This window comes from Myxocyprinus asiaticus, chromosome 24 (genome assembly GCF_019703515.2).
Source record: "Myxocyprinus asiaticus isolate MX2 ecotype Aquarium Trade chromosome 24, UBuf_Myxa_2, whole genome shotgun sequence".
NCBI lineage: Eukaryota > Metazoa > Chordata > Actinopteri > Cypriniformes > Catostomidae > Myxocyprinus > Myxocyprinus asiaticus.
Genome location: NC_059367.1, coordinates 35580440 through 35602514, shown reverse-complemented (window position 1 = coordinate 35602514; position 22075 = coordinate 35580440). Strand labels below are relative to the sequence as shown.

Here is a 22075-nt window from a genome sequence, read left to right as displayed (position 1 = left end):
GTTACTTCGAGGATCATGTGAGGGATGTTTAACAGAGTTTCACCAGAGATGAATATATTTGTCAAAAGTACCACTAGAATAGACCTTCAGGTGAAGTTTATTTTCGTGGCAACTTTTAATGAGAAAAAGTCTGTGCAGAATGACAAGGAAATTGGATCGGGATGCTTTGTATGCTGGTCTCAAACCTGCAACACCCGCATGAGCAATATGACTCAACACATGCGTCCACGGCTTCTACGATCAAGTCATTTTTAATTAGTAGAATGTCTCTCGCATATCTACCTCACAATCTGCTACAAATGAACCGCAAACTGTAACACATCATTAATCATAGAGGTATACTTTGATCAAATAAACATACTGGGTTCAATACAAGTTAAGTCCAATCATTACTGCAAAAACTGTCTTAACCCTCCTTTTCTTTAAAAAAAGCATTAATCTGGGTTACAGTGAGGCATTTGCAATGGAAGTGAATGGGGCCAATCTGTAAACATTTAAATACTCACTGTTTCAAACATACAGCCACAAGACTTAAACAATATGAGTGTAAACATGATTTTAGTGTGATAAAACCCTTTGAGACCTTCCTGTCAGCTTTGACTAGTCTGCCCATTCTCCTCTGACCTCTGTCATTAACAAGCCGTTTCGCTGGATGTTTTTTGCTTTTCGCACCATTCTCTTTACACTCTAGAGACTGTTGTGTGTGAAAATCCCAAGAGATCAGCAATTACAAAAATTCTCAAACCAGCCCATCTGGCACCAACAAACATGCCACGGTCGAAATCACTGACATCACATTTTTCCCTGATGGTTGATGTGAATATTAACTGAAGCTCCTGACCCATATCTGCCTGATTTTATACATTACACTGCTGCCACACAATTGGCTGATTAGATAATCGCATGAATAAGTAGATGTACAGGTGTACCAAACAAAGTGGCCGATGAGTATACATAAATAATCCCACATATAGAACTTTTTAAGCTTAAAGACCATTTCCGAACTGACATGGGACAGGGAAGGGGGAATGTACTTGTTCATACAAATAGCATTTGACAAGTAATGCCTTTCTCAAGCCACTGACTGTCAGAATGACAGACGCACATGCAGCCAGTGCAGTTCAAGCTGATGTTATCGCTGTGTGCAGCTTTTACCACTTAAATGTCCTCAAACGGACAGCTCAAATGGTAAATGTAATATCAGTAGTACTAATTATATGTACCTGTAAGACCATTGCTTTTTAAATCATTATTGTGACATCTGTGTCATCTGCTCATTCCCTTCATGGGGTAGTATAGTGGTTAAAGCTCAGGGCTGGCAATCGTAGCAGGCTGCATGTTCAAATCCCACAAGGAGTGAGCCATATGCTATCACTATTGTGCAAGGCTGAGCCTTGAGAAAGACATTTAACCCTAGGTTTCTCCAGGGAGAGTGTCCCTGAAATAAGCAGACACTTTGGATAAAAGTGTCTGCTAAATTAATACTTATTTAAGTGCAAAGCAAAACAACTATTGATGGACATGCTAAGAACAAACTGCTGAAATAACTGTAGCTGTAGGGTCCCTACATGGTCATCTCTAACATAGCACAGTATCCCCAAGGCCCAGTGAGTAACGGATTTGAGGAACTATATAGTTCCTCAGGTGCGAAAACAACGAAAAGTACTAGTCCCGGAGGAAAGTGCCTAAAATGGGCTTTAGTCCCTGCAGTGGGAAAGGGTCTAAAAGGCTATACCATGGAGGATCTTAGTGGTTACCCCTTGTCACAGGGCCTGGGACAATGTTCCTAGTTTCCCCCCACTGACAGCAGAGATTAGATCCCTTAACACCAAACTGTATATGCCAAATGTCATATTTTAATATATATGAAAGTTTAGAATTGACAGAGAGAGAGAAGAAGAATGGGATTGGGACATGACACTAGGCCGGACTTGAAACCGGGTCCCCTTGAGCACAACACCTCTTTATATGATGAGCAATGCACTGCTCTATGTACCACAGCTCCATCATCTGTGCACATTAAAAATGTCTCAGTTTTAAAATGGAATTCTTCTAAATATTCAAATGTGGCAAGTTTGTTTGCAACCCTTAACACAGTCTGTTCTTTTCTTATTTCCCTCAGCTGTGAACTACAAGAGCAGGATTGCTAAGAGTCAATAGCGTGACTGGAGGAATGCTGAAGAAGAAATGGTGAAAGGACTGACCTAACTCACAGTTGGCTGACCTTCCACAGCAGAGACCACAAAGCCCCACGAAATATTTATAAAGCCATCAGGGGAGCCTCCTCCAAAAATAATCTAAGGATAAAGAAGAGAGACAGACAGACAGACAGAAGAGTGAAAAGCCATACCAACAAGTTCTGAAAGAACAGCCTGTCTATGGAGAGAGCGACTGAACTGGTACTGCTTACAGTGAAGTGTAATCCACTTCAAGCCGGTACTGCTTATGTTCTGTTAAGGAGAGGAGTACTAGAGCGATCCACTTCAGCCTGGTTTGGTCCAGTTCGTATGACAAACAATGAATCAGTGCCATGTTATTAGTAAGGACTTTAACCGATTCTTCACACACATGGACACAATAACTCTGAATAGACTTTCCAAGTGGAGTGTGTTTTTTTATTTATATATATATATATATATATATATATATATATATATATATATATATATATATATATAAAAGATTTAGATTTTGTACAATATCTTATATTAAATTATTTTCTATTTATTTTACTCCCTGCATTGTAGCTGTGAATGTGTAATATGCTTACCACATTAACATACTGTATATGTGTTGTACAGGTTAAAGGAATAGTTGGCCCAAAAATGAAAATTCTGTAATAGTTTACTCACCCGTATGTCGTTCCAAACCTGTATGACTTTCTTTTTTATGCAGAACACAAAAGGATTTTTTCAATGCAATGGCAGTGAATAGTGCCTCACTTTAAAGCTTAAAAAAAGCTTTCGAAGACATACGCAGGGTTGGACAGAATAATAAATACTCTCTCTTAAATGTAATGAGTACTGTATTTCATTACATCACATAAAAAAGTAACATTCAGATTACTTTTATAATACTTCTACAAAACATATTTATAAAGGGAAAGAATTATATGTGATATGTTATTATTATTTCATTTCTTGATAGCTGGCCAGCTATTTATTAGCAACTTTCATGACCTTAGCGCTATAGTGTATTTCTATGCGAACAACTGCCTTATTTTGCAGTCATTATGAGAGAAGTATTCTAAAAGTATTCTAAAAATGTTATAAAGTAACTGTAATCTGAATAGGGGTACTTGAAAACGTCACTAGGGCACAGTTAATTAATTTTTGTATTCTGAAGGTGTAATGTATTTTGTCACAGCTCAACCCTGGATATAAGACCCCAAATTTATGTGATATTTTCAGCGAAAATGTTGACGTCCTTTGTGCATTCATAAGCGCTATGAGAGGAGCTTGTTCACAGTGGCTTGCATTGTTTTTAACGCTATGCAACACAAGTTCTCGAATGAACACAATTTTCTCATGCCACTCTTGAACACATGATGGAAGTCAAGATTTTCACAGAAAAATGACACTAAAAAAATATTATATGCCTTCAGAAGACTTGGAATATGATGCACAAATTGCATGGACTACTTTATGATATGTTTAGGTCCTTTTTATATGATTTAAAGTGAGGCATTATCCACTGCCGTTGCATTGAAAATATGGACCGAGATATTCATTAAAACATCTCCTTTTGTGTTTTGCATTAGAAAGAAAGTTAAACAGGTAAATTATGACAGAAATTTCACTTTTGGGTGAACTATCCCTTTAAAACATTTGCAATTGTATATCAGTGGTTCACTGATTAATGCCAGTGCAGCCACCTCAATATAAGCTAAAGCACTTCCCGGTCTAATACCATATCTATACTACAAGCAAAGTGTCTAAGCTGTGATGCAGAAGGTAGCGCACTTGCTCATGACATTTATAAGCACTGTTGATGCACAGGGACCTGGGTTCAAATCCGGCCTGGGTCATGTCCCATTCCCCCACCCACTTTCTACCACTACTGTCCTTCAAAACATAAAGGCTAAAACGGCCCAAAATAAAATTCAGTAAATATATGACAATGCAATAACAGAATGCTCCTGAGAACGTTGCAAGCAACACTTGAATTGTAGACAGCTTCACTGATCATAACAACAACAACAACATCAATTTGTTGCATCGTATTACTCGCTTGCAGTGTAAACCAGAGTGTAGGACACAACATTTTTCATCAACATCAAGAGGAAGAGAATGACAGACACTTCATTCACTCAAACATGATATTTCACTTTGACCCTAATCAGATTTGTTTGTTTTCTTTTCTTATGTTCTACGCTGCTATTTCATTGGAAATGGAAAAAATTATAAGCATTACACTCCTGAAACCATGGCAATGTACAGGAATTTTATGCACAGTATTGCTTTTTATTACACTAACATAAGCCTATAAGCAAGCACCGGAGCCTCAAATGCTAGAATGTATTTTTGACATAATGGGCCAAGAGGGAACACATCCACCAATTTGTTATACAATACAATATAACTTTCTATGTTTAAAGTGGTAGTGGTAAAAAAAAAAAAAAAATTTTCCTGTTTGTAATCATATGTCATCTCATACCAAGACTTTTTATAGAGCTTCCAATTAGTTCACACCCTCTTTCACAGAATTTTATCTGTAGCAATTAATTCTAGTCCATCAACAACATAAAAAAAAAAACTTTCCATTCTGGGGTCTTGAATACTAACCTGTAAGATAGTGGTCTGATGATGGCGTTCTGATGTTAACAGGACAAATGTGAGAATTGAATTTAAGGTAGGCTATTTTTGTATGATCAGGCACAGTGGCAGAGATAAAATGTTTAAATTGAGTTTACAAAGGGAAAACAAGAAATGTGAATGTGAGGCCAGATTGGGGGGGGGGGGGGAATAATATTAATTCATGTTAAATTAGTCTTTAAGACCTTAACTTGACTTCTTTAGACACAAATCCTTAAGAATCCAGTCAGTCTTTTGAGCTCTGTAAAAAATTCCCACTTAATTGTTTTACTGTATGTACGTGGGGCAGAATAATATTTTGAGTAAATAGACATACTCTAAATTATGAAATAAATTAATTAAGTTCCAAAATTTTCAAAAGTGGGTCTCAGTATGTGTGTGTGTGTGTGTGTGTGTGTCGACTTGGCTGTACTTTTGGGACAAATTTTTTGTCAAATCTAACATATATATATATATATATATATATATATATATATATATATATATATATATATATATACACACACACACACACACACACACACACATACACAAATACACACACACACACACATATATATACATACACATACACACACTACCGGTCAAAAGTTTTGAAACACACTCATTATTATATTATTATTATATTATACTTTTTTTTTTTTACATTTTAGAATAATAGTAAAGTCATCAAAACTATGGAATAACATAAATGGAACTATGGGAATTATGTTGTGACTAAACAAAATCCAAAATAAATCAAAACTGTGTTATATTTTAGCATCTTCAAAGTAGTCACCCTTTGCCTAGAATTTGCAGAAATGTACTCTTCACATTTTATCAACCAACTTCTTGAGGTATCACCCTGGGATGATTTTTAAACAGTATTGAAGGAGTTCCCATCTATGTTGGGCACTTATTGGCTGCTTTTCTTTATTATTCGGTCCGAGTCATCAATTTCAAAAACTTTTTTTTTTTTTTTAAATTTTAGTTTTATAATGAAATAAATTAATATGGTGGCACAATTATATTTTTGTCTACAAAACTAATTTCAAACATTTAAGCATACGCCTTCAGATCAAAAGATTTTTAAGATCATGAGAAACATTTCAGTCGTGTTTCAAAACTTTTGACTGGTAGTGTATATATATATATATATATAAAATCATGTTATGCAATTATACATATCTGATTCATAAATTAAATAAATACATTTTTATTCTAAAAATGCAAAAACATTTTCTTTTAATGGCAGCGTTTCATTTAGGGTTAGTTTATAGTTAGCTTTAAATAAAACCAATAGAAGTATATGCTGCCATTCAAAGGCAAAACACAGTAACTACATCAACACTAAGAAAAATGCCTTCAAAGTTCAAGCTGGATTTTGTAGTTACTGCATTTTTCATATTCTGTTTCCTTTTAATCTGAGCCTAATTGTGTCAAATCCATCTGTTACAAGAAAGATCTTAGTCTAAAACAGTGATTCCCAACAAGCATTCCCCAGGGGGTACATAAGCAGGTTCTAGGGGGTACACGAATATAATTGGATTTTGCCATGTTGAAATGGCATAAAATAAAAATAATACAATTAGGAATGGGTTAAAACATTTTTCCAATTAATCGCAAAATTCATTTGAACAATTCCGATATAGAATTTTATGAAGTTTGGCACTGAGATCTTGTTACTGCGTGTTGAGAAAGTCTGGTTTGGCTCGTCCCATGTAATGTGTGTCCAAAGATGAGATACACACAATCCATTTGTCATTGAATAATGTCTCTTTTAATACCCTTTCTGTTCTTTACAGTTTTTTTTAATCAAAAACAACAAAAAAGGAATATTAATTCTAATCAAACACAGCACGTAAAGTAACCATGAGTGTTCTCTCTCTTTAATATGCACTCACTGGCTGAACTGCCGCCAGTAGTCTTAAAGAGGCAGTTTTGTTCTACATATCAAATTTAACACTTGTAAATAGTACAAATTATTCATGTAAACAAAATGTAATTAAACATATGTACACAACATAATACACTCCTGGGCAAAAAGGGGGCCAAGCCCAAAATGTCAAAAAATTAAGCTTTTACTGGTCTCCAAAACAAGTCAGGAAATTAGCAAGAATTAAACAATGCACCCCCGGTGCACTTTAGTGCCACCATTTGCTCATTAACTTTTGCTGCAGTAAACTGTTTGGGGAAAAGCTGGAAACAGGGAAATTCACTTAGTCTTCTTTTACGCAAAAGTAAAATCATGATAATGATTAAAATGTTTTATATAAAATTCAAACTAAAATATGTCTGGGTGACAACATTTTCCAAAAATATCTTCTGGGATGTTTTTTTTATTTTTTTCGTAAAAGATTAATCATTAGTTGATGATCTGCCATACCTGATGCAGCCCATCAAAAGGCCTGATAACAAGCTCATAAAAGGAACCAGGAGTGATAGAGCAGGGAGAGATCTATAATATGCAGTGTTGTGAGTCCCAAAGTAAATGAGTGAGAAAATGTGCTCCACAAAAAGCAAAATATCATGCAGGGGTTGCTGTCAGTAACCACATAGCTGGTCTGTGTCAGGCTAACTGTAGCTATTCTGAAGTTAACAAGACCTTAAAGGCAGAGAAAATCCCTATTTCTCTATCAGCTATTAAGATAAAATGTTAACACTTTGAAACAACAGGTGATGTTGCCAGAAAGAAAGGATCTGGAAGGCCCAAAGCCTCTGCATACAGGTATGACCACCTGCTGATATTTACAGTTCTCAAAGACAGGAAAAATTCAAGACCTCAGAAAACAAGAGTCTTTCGAGAAGAACAATAACTAGAAGGTTATCTAATGCAGCTTTTGTGTCTAGAAGATGTGTTAAAAAGCCATCGCTGTCTCGTAAAAACATCAAAGACAGAATGACGTTTTTGGCAGAATATGGAAAGTTTAATTCAGAGTGGTTCAGCAGAGTTATGTGGAGTGATGAATCATGATGAGTTGCATGGTGATGCTCTAGAGAGGTGCCGTCGAAGATCTGGTGAGAAATACAATAGTGAATGCATCTCTACCACAGTGAAGCATGGAGGAAGAGGTGTCATGGTGTGGGGAGCCTTTTCAGCAGCTAGTACTGAGCTGCTTCACTATGAAAAGTCAACTAATGCTTTGGAGCACAGGAAAATATTGCAGAAAGGCTTGCTTCCCACAATTGAAAAGCTATTTTCTAAAGAGGAATGATCAGATGTTATTTTTCAACAAGACAATGCTCCTGCTCACACAAAGACCTCCAAAAAGTAGCTTGAGAACAAGTCCATCAGGCTCATGTTTTGGCCTGGTCAGAGTCCAGATTTGAACCCTATAGAGAATATTTGGTTTTGGAATATATGTTTAAAGCCATCAACATTGAGTGGAACAACATTGACTCTTCTTTCTGTAAAAAGCTGTCTGCAAGTTTATCCACAAGGCTTAAAAATTTGAAGAAATCAAAGGGAAAAACTTTCCCATACTAATTACTGTATCTATTTGTTCCATTTTTCTTGACCAATGATTTGTTGTGGAGACCATTTAAAGCTTAATGTTTTGCCATTTTGCACTTGGTCCATTTATTTATTTTTGTCCAGGAGTGTATGTGCAAGTCAAAGACATATATATATTAAAGGAATATATAGAATTTCTGCTTTTTTAAAAAGCTAAAATGTGACTAATCTTATGAAAACTAATGATAATATCAAATCTGTAAAATTATTTTTTTCATAATGTACCAGGTTAGATGGCCCCCTGAATATTTAACAGCATTAGCTAAGATACAATTTCTTTCCTATGTAAGCAAAATGGACATAACTAAAATAAACCTGAAATATAATTGATTATTATCATTATTAATAATCAGTATTAATGATAATGTTAAATGATACAGTCTTTGGTACACATATTTGGTTTTGCGTCAATGCAGTGGTACTTCAGCCTTATTGATGGTGCTGTGGGGGTACTTATGGCAAAAAAGGTTGGGAAACGCTGATTTAAGAGACCAAATTTCGGTCAAAACTCAATTTTAAAAATATGTGCAGTTACTGATTTACCTTTGCGCAGCAGTATGGCATGTTCTCACTTAGACAGCGAAGTAAAACTCTGCGCGCGTGTGTGTGTATATGAGTATTTACATTTAATTGTGGTCATTTAATTTAGCTCTTTTAGTCACAGTGCAGTGCATCAATATAGACTTACCAGTCTACTAGGTGAATGCAGCACTTGAGCCACTCAGGACACAAAAACACACTTATCACTCCAGCTTTACTGGATGGAAACAATTAAGGAGACCTCCATCCACAGTACAGGGGAGATGACAAACAAAACCTGTGGATAATGGGCAAAGCAGAACAATGAACATAGAGCAATGCAATTTAGATGGACAAAACCATCACTATACAGTGTCTCTTCTCGGTCATTGACCTGTGCCAAGGCCGGCCTAAGCACTGAAAAAAAAAAAAAAAATAATCTCTGTAGATACTGATCTCTAAACCTCCCATGCAGCTCACAGCCATAATAAACAGCATTAATTTTGGGAGGGAGGACGAGTCTCTTCAGAGTCTCTAAAACAAATAAATGGTTGAATGAAGGGGATTTAAGATTCTGCTATGGGGTATGAATGCCCACAATGAAAAACTTGTATAGAAATGGACTATATCATATTGAAGACACAACTGTCTGGCATTATTATAATCATAGAGCAATGTTTAGAAAACTCACTTTTTTGTTGTTTCTTTAGAACAATCAACAAATAGATCTATAACTGATCTGATATTAGCCACAAAGCAAAATTATGTTGCTTACACAAAGTTCTTTGGAGTGGTTTTCATAATTTGCATGCTCAAGTTTAAATGAATGTTTCAGGTTTAATATCTACAAGTTAAGCTCGATTGACAGCATTTGCAGCATAATGCTGATTACCACAAAAAATTAATTTAGACTCGTTCGTCCTTTTCTTTAAAAAAAATAAAAAAGCAAAAATTGAAGTTTATATGAGGCACTTACAATGGAAGTGAATGGGGCAATTTTTGGAGGGTTTAAAGGCAGAAATGTGAAGTTTATAGTTTTATAAAAGCACTTACATTAATTCTTCTGTTAAAACTCATGTATTATTTGAGCTGTAAAGTTGTTTAAATCATTACTTTTACAATCGTTTTAGGGTTCGAAGTTGTAAAATTGGCTATAACTTTACACAGAACAGGTCAGTAAGTGATTTTATCACACTAAAATCATGTTAACACACATATTGTTAACATGTTGTGGCTATACTTTTAAAACAGTCAGTATTGTATCGTTACCGAAATGGCCCCATTGACTTTCATTGTAAGTGCCTCACTGGAACACAGATTTTTGCTTTTTTTAAAGAAAAGAAGGGGCAAGTCAAAATAAATGTTTGTGTTAATCAACATTATGTCACAAACGCTGTCGACTGAGCTTAACTTGTATTGAACCCGGAATATTCCTTTAAACAAAAAACTTTTAAATATATAACATTTTAGATGTGTGTATTGCTATTGCTCATATGATTAAACTTCAGATTTAGGATTACATTTATGAATTTAAGTGTGACGAGAAGGAGAGTGTGGCCAGGCCGTGAGAACGCACGTCCGGCAATGCATTGTCCTAATCAGCCGGGAGGGGGATAAGGACGCCAATTAGAGAGAGAAGAGAGAGAAAGAGAGAGAGAGAGAGAGCCACGTGACTGTGTGTGTCTATGTTTCGTTGTACCGTTTAAATTTGAGTTTGAAATTAAAGTTCGGTTGATTGTTCACTCCGGTTCCTGATTCCTCCTTGGTAGGGAAGGCAGAGTCTGCCATAGTGGTGCCGAAACCTGGGATAGGAGGAAGACGCGCCGTCAGAAAAGCCCTCGCCCCTGGGGGAGGGTCGCGACGCTGAGAAGGTATGATACGGTGGTACTGGAGCGGTTCGCCCGAAGGCGGAGGAGCCCGCTGCCATCCGCCAGGAAACGAAGGAGCCGCTGCCATCTGCCAGGAAGCGGAGGGGTCGCTAGAGGGCAGAGGAGCCGCTACCGTCCGCCAGGGGGCAGAGGAGCTCGCTGCTGTCTGCCAGGAGGTGAGGTCCAGTGCCATTGCCCAGCGTCACAGAAGACCGATGCCCACGGTGGCGTGGTTGGTATATAAAGTGTTTCTTTTCTCTCTCTCTCTCTCTCTCTCTCTCTCTCTCTCCTCCTTGCTCTTTCCCTCTCTCCTCTCCTCCCCTCGTCTCTCCCCCAGGTTCAGAGGAGGCGGGGTGGGCCACCAGCTGAAAGAACAGCCGGAAGGGCAGTGTCTCCCCCCCCCAGAGATGGAGGAGGAGGGCGAGGCCGGGCCGTGATGGTGCATGGCTGGCTCTGAATCAGCTGATCAGCGGGAGAGCAAGATAAAAGGGTGGCCGGAGACGCCGGTTCGAGAGACAGAGATATGCACGTGGCTGCGCTACATGTTTGTTTATGTTGGTTTTAAGTTTACCATTAAAGTTTATGTTTACTGCTCAGCCGGTTCCCGCCTCCTCCTTGCCCGTCCTTTATGTGTTACATTAGGATTAAACTTTTGCATATAACTTGTGCAAACTTTTGCACAGTCCTGTGCCGTTGTGCTACAGACATAAATTACATCTCAAATTGTGTGGCTTGAGGAGGAGACATGTGCCATTACTGTACGAAGAGACTGGACTTACAACTTTCGCCTGGCAAATGACAAAAAAAAAAAAAAATCCTATATACATTGAAAGACAGACCGAGTCTTATCTAAGCACCAGAATATCAAAGAGGCTTGGGGGTGATCTCTTTACTTGGTTGAGTAAACAACAGCAACCACCAAGCAACAGCCTAACAACCATCCAGAACACCCTAGCAACCACATAGAAACATGTTAAACACCACTCAGAACATCATAGCAACCACATATCAACACCCTGGCAACCATCCACATCATCGAGATAGCAAGTTTTGCTCTTAAAAATCTAGCTATTATTATTATTATTAAATTATGGTAAAAGAGATGTAAAAGGGAAGTGCATGTGTGATCATTTCTTTTTATGAACGTACTGTAACCTAGCCTAAATATCTAGAAAATGTATTGACTTTTAATGACATCAACAAATGACAACACTCTTTCAGAGTTTCAGAGCAACTTATTTCCTATCTCCTTCATACTTCTAAATAACACAGCACCCGCTGATGTGTTGAATAAACTGCAGGTCTAAGCAGAGTGCTGCAGCCCAGATAACAGGCACAGGAGATTACAAGGGTAACATGAGTGTGGAGTGAGTATGTGCACTTTTTTAGACTTACTAAAAAGAGAACGAGGAGAATTCCTCAGAAAAAAAAGAGATAAAAATGTTATAGAGCTGGCTCGATTAGTTGGACATCAGATAAGCAACACGGCCAACAGTTGGACTCACCCGCCAAAACTATGTGTACAAGAATTCCACCCTGCAACAGCAAAAAAGCAAATGTGAAAAATCATATGACAATAATAAATTCTAGGAGGTTATGTCAAAGTCAAAAACTTACAAGTTTGTATATATACACACAAGTACTCACACAGATCTTCACAACATGACAGTTGAAGATAAATCGAAAACACTGATGAAGAAACCATTGGCACTGTCCATCTGGAGATTTGCAGAGTTTTCTTAAAGAGATTTATCAGATTATGGTGGAACAGAGCAATAGTTGACACAGTGTGGAGCAACACATCAACAACTACCATTCTGCATTCAACTGATTTAAAACTGGACTATAAATTAAGATGAAGTTGTGTCAAGCGACATTTTCAGCGCACGATTTTTACATAAGCTTTCCACTCAGGATTACAGGAAATTACTGCCCTCTACCCACTTAGTATAGATTGTTTTCAGGTAGGAAAAATAAACATAAAATGTTAATGCTTTTGAAAAAAGAGGGAGAAGCTTGTGGTTACTTTCACATTAAATAATTAAGGCCTACATGTTCTTAGCAGAATAGAATGGAATAAATTACTGGGTGATCTGACATGAAATGATCTATAATTTTATACAGCTGTATAAATTGTTTAACCCACTGATGATTGCATTATTAAATGATTAAGGAAAAAACTTTATAGTTCACCCAAAAATGGTAAATTCTCACATCATTCACCCTCATGCCATGCCAAACTTTCTTACATCAGCAGAACACAAATAATATAGCCAGAAGAACACACAAACAAAACCAAAAAAGTTATATTTTTATCCATTAAAAGTTTTCTTTTAGACATTTAAGCCACATTATGTCAAAATGGTACACATTTATCCTACTCAAAAGCATGTGACCTCAAATAAACAATTAGGTCAGAAGTAATCCCAAAGCAATCAAATTAGATTGCCTTCCAAATGTAATCCAAAACATTATTTTATTGACTACAATTTTAGTCTTGTAATTTAGCAATCAGTATCAGATTACAATTCAGAATTAATCTACCCAGCACTGTCTATTCACATGTGAAACTGAAATGCAGTCTTTTTCTAAGGCCCATACACTGATTATAACCTCTTTGAGAGAATCACACCCTCTGACCCCTGGACTAATATGTGAATGTTTAAACGTTTCACTGTATGACTGTATGATCTCAAACAAGATTACATTTCCCCATGCAACCAAAACCGAAGACACTGCAACTAATGATACATTCAAGTGAAAACACAGAGAGCCAGTAGTTTTGTGACTACTACCCATCCCCAACGCCAGTACACACTATTATATCATGTTTAAGACTTCCTTTTCAAATAAACACATTAAATAAATTCAACGCTTACCTTAAAGGCAAAAATGCAGTTGCTTATGGCTACAAAAGTTCATTAAGCTGTGCAAATTTGCAGTCCGAAAAGGCTTGACAGACAATAAATGTGATAGGAAATCACAGAACGCCCTCTGGTGTTTAAGGAAGGATTTCACAACCTCAGACAAACACCTGAACTTCAACACTTTTATAATATTGCTACGTTCTGGATGCAGTGTACGTTTCACTCTGTTTATTAGTTTGTCTACAAAGTGGATAGCACATTTGTTGTCAAATATCTGCTGCAGAGTAAATATAATTCACCTATCAACGATATATTTTTCTTGACTTTACGTCGGTGACTATTTTCTCAGGCAAAGCAAGATTAAACGCTACTTTGTAATTTATGTGAAATCGTTTACGTGAAAACAAGTACTTTTTCTCTTCTCCTCAACGCCATTTTTACCCGAACAGTGTTTATGCTGCCTGAAATGACAACCTGTTTTGTTCTGAATGACTCTGTAACTTAAATCAGTCTTTCTGAACTGTACAGGTCATTTGTGTCCGACAGAGCTTGTTCACTGGGGTAAGCTCATTTCACTCATGTACAACACAGAATAATTTTATTTATCTACATTTAATTTTTGTCTTTTGTTGTGTCTGTTTTCAAAGTTGTGCACTCCGTGGTTCTCAGGCCACAGCTGTCTTTAAAGCAGATAATGATCTTCTGGAGAACCAGTTTTTCATCAAAACGGTTTTTTTCTCCCTGACATTGAAATCTGATTTTTATAGTTTCACAGATATGTCTTAGAGAGGAGGCAGGAGATGAGATGCATGTTGTGGCTGTTTGTGATGGGATCAGTGGTCCCAAACCATTGCCCATCGCTACCCTTCACCATTGTATGCCAGTGGTGAATTATTATGTCTGGTAGTTTGCAAGATAGTGAGACTTAACAAATGGCCAATCAGGAGTGAACACAAGATGTTTTAAAACTGTTGTTGTCATGTGTTACAGATCAGCTTTCCTGTTTTGGAGCTTATACCCCCTGTCACCTTTAAATTGTGTTCTGGAAAAGGACCTTTGTTAATTTCTGCTCTGCATATTACATGTAAGGGCTGTGTCATTTATTCTATTGCCATCACCTGTTGTCAGATTTATTGACAAATGATGTTCTGCCTTTCTGTAGTGAATCCTATTGAAATGACTGAGTGAGAGGAGGATGATGAAGATGGTTAAATGACAGTGATGTGGCTCTGGAGAGCTTTTTTTTTTTTTTTTTTTTGACAGTTCGAATCATGATGGGTTAATTGGGAAAGCAATAATTGTGCAGCCTATTGATTTCTGTTACTAAAGCTTCTCGGTGTTACCCAACAATCAAATATTGTTTTAACACTAATGCAAAAACTACAAGCCTGGGCAACTTGTAAATTAATAAAAATGAGAATCGCAATGTAAATAATACAAAGAAAATTTATCTAATGAATTTCAAACCCATCTGTTAATTAAACAAATGTACTTTGAGGGTTTGTGTAATTGACAGTGTGACATGGTACACTGTGTCCAAAACTACCACCATAAACAGTATTTTTCAAATTCTTTTATTATTGTGCATGCCGTTTTTTGACCTCATAGTAATTGAGACCACATAATTGTACTTTAAAAAATTCATTTTTCACTGCAGATCTGTTTAAAAGACCTCTTTACCAACTATAAGCAAAACAAAGGTTAAAAATCATGAGAAACGTAAAAAAAACTGACCACTTACAGAACCCAAAATATACACTTTCCCTTTATATATGTATAGATATTTAATATCTATTTATCTAACATATATATATATATATATATATATATATATATATATATATATATATATATATATACACTGATGAACCAAAACATTATGACCACCTGCCTAATATGCTGTTCGTCCTCCACGTGCCTCCAAAACAATGCCAACCCACCGAGGCAAGGACTCTACAAGACCCCTGAAGCTGTGCAGTGGTATCTGGTGATCAGGTCGTTCTGCCGTGATGGTCTCCCATCCAGTGTATCTTTATATGCTGCTATAGCAGCCACGTACACCTTCAGGGTAGAGGGAGACAGCCGTCTCTCCAGTCCCTCCTGTAGGAAGGACAACACAGACCCGACTTCGCATCTCCATGGATCTTCCCCGTGGGAAGATCACCAATTTGCGAAGAGACAATTGTAAGAGACGGAGTGTAAGTCAATTACACTTCAGAGCGTACAGCCACCTCGTGGAGGGGGCTCTGTCCTGAGTGATCGTGTCTACCACTGCTGGCAGAAGGCCTGCTAGGTCCTCCGCATCCCGTCCAGGAGCCAGACGTGGAGATTCCAGAGTTCTGGTGGCGGGTGCCAGAGCGTGCCCTGCCCCTCTGTGTGAGAAGGTCCTGCTTCGGGGGAATGTGCTAGGGAGGGGCTACTGCCAGGAGCATCAGGTCTGAGAACCAAGCCCGGTTGGGCCAGTATGGCGCAACCATCAGGACTTGTTGCCCATCCTCTCTGACTTTGCACAACGTCTGTGCAACGAGGCTCACTGGGGGAAACGCGTACTTGCACAGTCCTCGAGGCCAGCTGTGCCCCAAGGCATCCGCGCCGAAGGGAGCCTCGGACAGGGAGTACCAAAGGGGGCAATGAGAGGACTCTCGGGAGGCGAACAGTTCCACCTGCGCCTCCCCGAATCGCTCCCAAATTAGCTGGACTGTGCAGGGGTGGAGTCTCCACTCTCCGCGGAGCATTACCTGCTGTGAGAGCGCATCCGCTGCACGGTTGAGGATGCTCAGGAGGTGAGTGGCTCGCAGAGATTTCAACATCTGCTGACTCCAAAGGAGGAGGCAGCGGGCGAGTTGTGACATGTGACGTGATCGTACGCCACCCTGGCGGTTTATGTATGCCACGGTCACTGTGTTGTCCGACCGGACCAACACATGCTTGCCCTGAATCAACGGCCGAAGCCTCCGCAGGGCCAGCGATACTGCCAGCAACTCTAAGCAGTTGATGTGCCATTGCAGGCGGGGCCCTGTCCAGAGCCCCGATACTGCCTGCCCGTTGCACACGGCGCTCCAGCCCCTAATTTGAGGCATCCGTCATGACCACAATGCACCGAGACCTGTTCTAAGGGAACCCCTGCCCATAGAAATGCCAAATCTGACCAAGGGCTGAAAGTTTGGCGGCACCATGGCGTGATAGTCACATGCTAGGTGGCGCCATGCCCACCTCTGGACTCGAGTCTGTAGCCAGTGCTGGAGTGGTCTCATATGCATCAACCCAAGGGGGAGTACTGCCGCAGAGGATGCCATATGCCCCAGGAGCCTCTGAAATTTTTTCACTGGCACCGCTACCTTCTGCCTGAAGATTCTCAGGCAGGCCAGCACCGACTGTGCACGCTCGTTCGTAAGGCGTGCCATCATTGTGACCGAGGGAGCCTTGGTCGGTTCCTCCAGGTGGCTGCGCCCTGTGGGCATAAATGCACCGCTACGGCGCACTCAACCTGGGGAAGCTCGACGTATCCCTTAGCTGCTCCGCCGTCGAGGGTAGTTAGGGTGGACGAGCCGGCGAAGCGTGTACGGGCAGAGAAAGGTGCCTTCCACGACTTTGTGAGCTCCTCGTGCACTTCCGGGAAGAAGGGCACCGGGGCGGGGTGCAGTCGTGAGTCATGCTCCGAGCCCAGAAAGCAATCATCCAGCCGTGAACGCTCAGGGCAGGGTGGAGGGTTCCACTCAAGCCCGATGTTTGTGGCCACCCGGGCAAGCACGGCTGCCAACTCAGCATCCGCCTCATCCTGAGCTCTACCGCCTGAGCGGGATCTCAGAAGATACGTCTGCTTCCGAAAGCAGAAGCCCATCCTCCGATGCTGCGACTGATAACTCATCCTTGTCACGAGCCCCGAACGAGACATTAAATCCACCCTGAGGCGGACCGCCTGCCTCACTCGTGAACTTTACCGGGCAGAACGTGTGTACTAGGGGATGGGAAGTCCGCGAGGAATAAGCCGGCGGAAACGCTCCCATATCCACATCCAGATCTCCCGCGGTGCTCACCAACACAGCTGCCTGAGTCTCAACCCAGGACGGACCGGGTAAGGAAGAAGCCGCGGTGGCTCTCTGCTTCATGAAGAAGGAAGAGAGCCGCGACCGCAACGTTCTCATGGGCATGTTCTTGCAGTGAGAACATAACCCCTCCACAAAGCTGCCTCGGCGTGCTGGCGACCCAAACACTTGCGACAGATTTCGTGGCCATCCGGTGGGGAGAGATAACGGCCACACCCAGTAGCACAAATGCGAAAGGACATCTTTAAAAATATGCCAATCGTTTGTGCGAGCTCTTTTAGAGAAAATATACTCTTTTGAAATATACTCTCTTAACACCTGTGGACCAAAGCGCCCAGGGGAAGCACAACACTCGATCGTGCGAGGGTGACTGCTGATATGCGCCGTAAATTCCAGCAGCAGAAAGTAAGGTGACGGGATGAACACACATGCGCCCGGGTCCAAAGAATGTCCATGTTATTTGTAAAAGACCCATAAATACACCTAATAATACACACAAAAACATCAAATCAGTGAAGTCATATTAGACAAAGTGTGTAATAATAATAAAATAAAGAAAAACATAGTTAAAAAAATAGTGATTAGAGAATGTGAAATGAAGGATCCCAGTTTTGGCTGCATTTCCCTCTCTGCCTCTCTTTTCTCATTTTGCTGATGTTAATTGTAAAATTATACAATAAATTATCTCGCTTAAGTGAGGGTAGGAACGTGATTTAAGGCAGATTTCATGACATAGACTGTCCGAAAGATGGAAAATGCTGCCTTGGTGACTATATATGAAGGTACTGTAGGATGAAAATAAGGTGCCTTTTAGTTTCCTCGAGACATCCATTCATTCACAAATGCTGTTGGTTAACCTATTAACTGATTAGACAGCAAGTCATCTACCTAAGCTTTTAGATGCAGCCATAGTTAATGAGTTGTTGCTAGGAAACAGTCAGAGCGTATCTTAGCAACAGATGGTAAACAAACCATGGCACATTATTGCTGACATCAGACTGGAAAATGGTTTGTGTGGTTATTGTGAGATAGAACCTTATGCACCAATACAGGATGGCAGCTCGCTCTGTGTTTGACAGTGCACCCTTCTCCTCAACTGAGATTAAGTTTATAGAGGACTTCAAGCAAGATACGCATCCCGATAAAGTTAATCTCGCAGGTAGGGGTGAGGGACTTTAGTGCCTCTGCCCCACACTGCACTACATTACCAAAGTAATCAATTATGAATCAGTGCTTTTCAGAAAAAGTGACATGTTTAACTATTTAACATCACAGTGTTGCTTAGATAAGTGGATCTCAAGTGTTTTTTTCTACACAACCAAGGATTTACATTAGACATCAAGTGGTGACCCAATACTGAACAATAATAGAATTGTTTATTGTGCACAATGATTTCAATCAAACATTGAAATGCATTAGTATTACCATAAACTGCATAGGCCCAATGTTTTCCCAGCTGACTGTTATTGCAATTTTGTAAATGCAAGCCTAACACATGGAACAAACACTGGCCATTTTCTACGCCCTTTTAAAAATAGATAACGTCCTGGTTACTTTCGTAACCTCCATTCCCTGATGGAGGGAACGAGATGTTGTGTCAATGTAGTGACACTAGGGGTCACTCTTGGAAGCCCTAAACAACTCTGATCTTTGAAAAAAGGCCAATGGGAATTGGCGAATGGAATTTGCATGCCACTCCTCTGGAAATACGGGTATAAAAGGAGCTGGTTATTATAGATTATAGAACCTTGCAAAGGTGTTGCGTGTCACCCAGCCCGCTGCTCTGCAGATGTCTGCCAAAGAGGCGCCACCGGTCAGGGCCCAGGAGGCCACTACACTCCTAGTAGAGTGGGGTGATATGCCATCACAATGGCGTCAACGACCCAGTGGGCGATCCTCTGTTTGGAGACAGCGCTTCCTTTCTGCTGTCCACCAAAGCAGACAAAGAGCTGCTCGGAGCTTCTAAAGCTCTGCGTGCAATCCAAATAGATGCGTAAAGCATGCACCAGACACAGCAATGCCAAAGCTGGGTCTGCCTCCTCCTGGGGCAGCGCTTGCAGGTTCATCCCTAAACGGGGTCATGGGAACCTTGGGCACATAGCCCGGTCGGGGTCTCAGGATCACGTGAGAGTAGCCCGGACCGAACTCCAGTCACGTTTTGCTGACAGAGAATGCCAGCAGGTCACCTACCCTCTTGATGGAAGTGAGCGCAGTCAGGAGGGCAGTCTTGAAAGAGAGTGCCTTAAGCTCAGCTGACTCCAGGGGCTCGAAGGAAGCTCCCCATAGACCCCAAAGGACTACAGAGAGGTCCCATGAGGGGATGAGACGCAGTCTGGAGGGATTCAACCTCCTAGCGCCTCTCGGGAACCTGATGATCAGAGGCGGAGGCGGAGCCTGTTGCTGCAGGAGGACACCCTTGGCGACGAGCAGTCGTGGTGCGGGGTCTTGAGCCACGCAGGGGCAGGATGTGTTGAATGGTCTCCGTCTGCTGCTTCACCGCCGAGAACTGCTGGGCAAAGTCCTCGACAGTGTCGCCAAATAGGCCAACCTGGGGCATGGCGGCATCAAGGAACTGTGCCTTGTCGGCCTCTCATCTCGACCAGGTTGAGCCAAAGGTGGCGCTCCTGGATCACCAGGGTGGACATCGCCTGCCCAAGAGACTGCGCCATGACCTTTGTCGCCCGGAGAGCGAGGTCAGTCGCCGAGCACAGTTCCTGCATCTATCCCAGGTCATAACTACCCTCGTGCAGCTCTTTTAGCACCTTGGCTTGGTGAACTTGTAGGAGAGCCATGACGTGCAGGGCAGAGGCGGCTTGTCCAGTGGCACCATAGGCCTTAGCCATCAGGGACGACGTAAACCTACAGGCCCTGGACAGGAGCTTCGGACAGGAGCCTTATCCACCTGGGGGAATCACCGAATACCCCTTGGCCCCACCCCACCATCGAGGGTAGTGAGAGCGGGGGAGCTGAAAGATCGGGATCAGGCAGTAAAAGGTGCCCCCCACGATCTTGTCAGCTCCTCATGCACTTCCGGGAAGAAAGGGCGGGGCGTGGCCGTGAGCAGCGCTCTGGGCCCAGGAACCAATCATCAAGCCACGAGGGTTCAGGGGAGAGTGGAGGGTTCCACTCTAGCCCGACATTCACGGCTGCCTGGGAAAGCATGTCCGTCATCTCCACGTCGGCCTGAGACTGGGCGACCACACCCAAAGTATGGAGTCCAGCCGAGGCGTCCACGTCAGAGTGGACGAGCCCGCTCTCCGATGCTGCGCTTGATAACTCAACTCATCGTCTTCCTGGGCTCCGAATAAGAGGTCAAACTCACCGTGAGGCAAGCCAGCGGTCTCATCCGAGAGCCTGACCGGGGCAAGCGAGCATACTGGGGAATGGGAGGTCTGTTGGGGTTTACCCGGCAGAGGTGCTCCCATTGTGGTCCCCAAATCGCCCCCAGTACTAACCGGCATGGCCTCATACCCGCAGATAGAAGGACCGAGGTGGGGAGACGCTGGGGTGGCTTGCTTTCTTACGAATGCAAGCCGCGACCGCAACGTTGCCATGGTCCTGTTCTCGCAATGAGGACAAGACCCATCCACGAACGCACCCAGACACGTAAGACAGCGATCGTGGCTGTCAGAAGTGGAGAGATAACGAACGCAACCAGGAATAACACACAAACGGAAAGGCATCTTTAAAAAGACGTTCCATGTGTGCTGCTCTTTTAGAATGGAAATATACTCTTTTTAGAATATACTCTTTTTGTTATTCTGCCAAAGCGCCCAGGGGCGTTCTCTGCACTCCACGGATGCGGAGGGGGAGAAGCCGCTGAAATGTGCCGTAAAATCCAGCATATGAGGTGAATGAACTCGCGGATGAATTCAGCTTCAATGAAAAGAACCGCTCGGCTCCAAAGAGAAAATCTGAATGAGTGGTTGCATACCAGCTCCTTTTATACCCATATGTCTGGGGGAGTGGCATGCAAATTCCACTCGCCAATTCCCATTGGCCTGTTTTCAAAGATCTGAGGTGTTTCGGGCTCCCAAGAGTGACCCCTAGTGTCATTACATCGACACAACGTCGAGTGAGTGACAGATAGGGAACCCCATTTATTTTGCTGTCCTAACAATACACAGTTATATGGTTAGTTGGGTGATTATCACAAAACCTGTCAAGAATTTTCCAGGTCATATTAACCCCAAATCAATACAAAAATAATATAAAATTTTATTTTGCATAAAGAAAATTAAGCCTACACTTTGGACCATTAAGAGTTTTTGCATTGTGGCATAATTTTCAGGACACTTAAAGGTGCTGTAAGTGATTTTATGTTTAATTAAATGAAATGCAGTAATGTCCCTATTCCGTGCAAGATATCACTGAAAAAGGTGCAATAAAATATCACATCTGCCTCTGTAACAGCCCTAAGCTCAGTAAACAGTGGGGAAAAGGATGGCCATGATTAGATCCTTTGTTT

The 22075-nt window shown here is 41.2% G+C and overlaps 2 protein-coding genes across 6 annotated transcripts in view; both read left to right on the top strand.

Moving 5' to 3' along the window:
• The window catches only part of LOC127415465 (beta-1 adrenergic receptor-like), a 46779-nt gene extending 35491 nt beyond the window's left edge, over positions 1–11288 (top strand). For 3 of the 5 annotated variants that reach the window (XM_051654233.1, XM_051654236.1, XM_051654238.1), the window contains 2 exons: positions 2123–2539; positions 10596–11288. In XM_051654233.1, the coding sequence (XP_051510193.1) occupies positions 2123–2150 (28 nt within the window). In that variant the 3' untranslated portion in view covers positions 2151–2539; positions 10596–11288. The remainder of the gene's footprint in view (positions 1–2122; positions 2540–10595) is intronic. The other 2 variants (XM_051654234.1, XM_051654235.1) reach the window with 2 other exon arrangements.
• Positions 11289–14049: 2761 nt separating this feature from the next.
• npm2a (nucleophosmin/nucleoplasmin, 2a) lies at positions 14050–14979 on the top strand. The gene is made up of 5 exons (XM_051652865.1): positions 14050–14057; positions 14209–14290; positions 14337–14447; positions 14552–14645; positions 14724–14979. Exons 1-5 carry the CDS (start codon positions 14050–14052, stop codon positions 14747–14749), a joined length of 321 nt encoding a protein of 106 aa, XP_051508825.1. The 3' UTR covers positions 14750–14979.
• The last annotated feature ends 7096 nt before the right edge of the window (positions 14980–22075 follow it).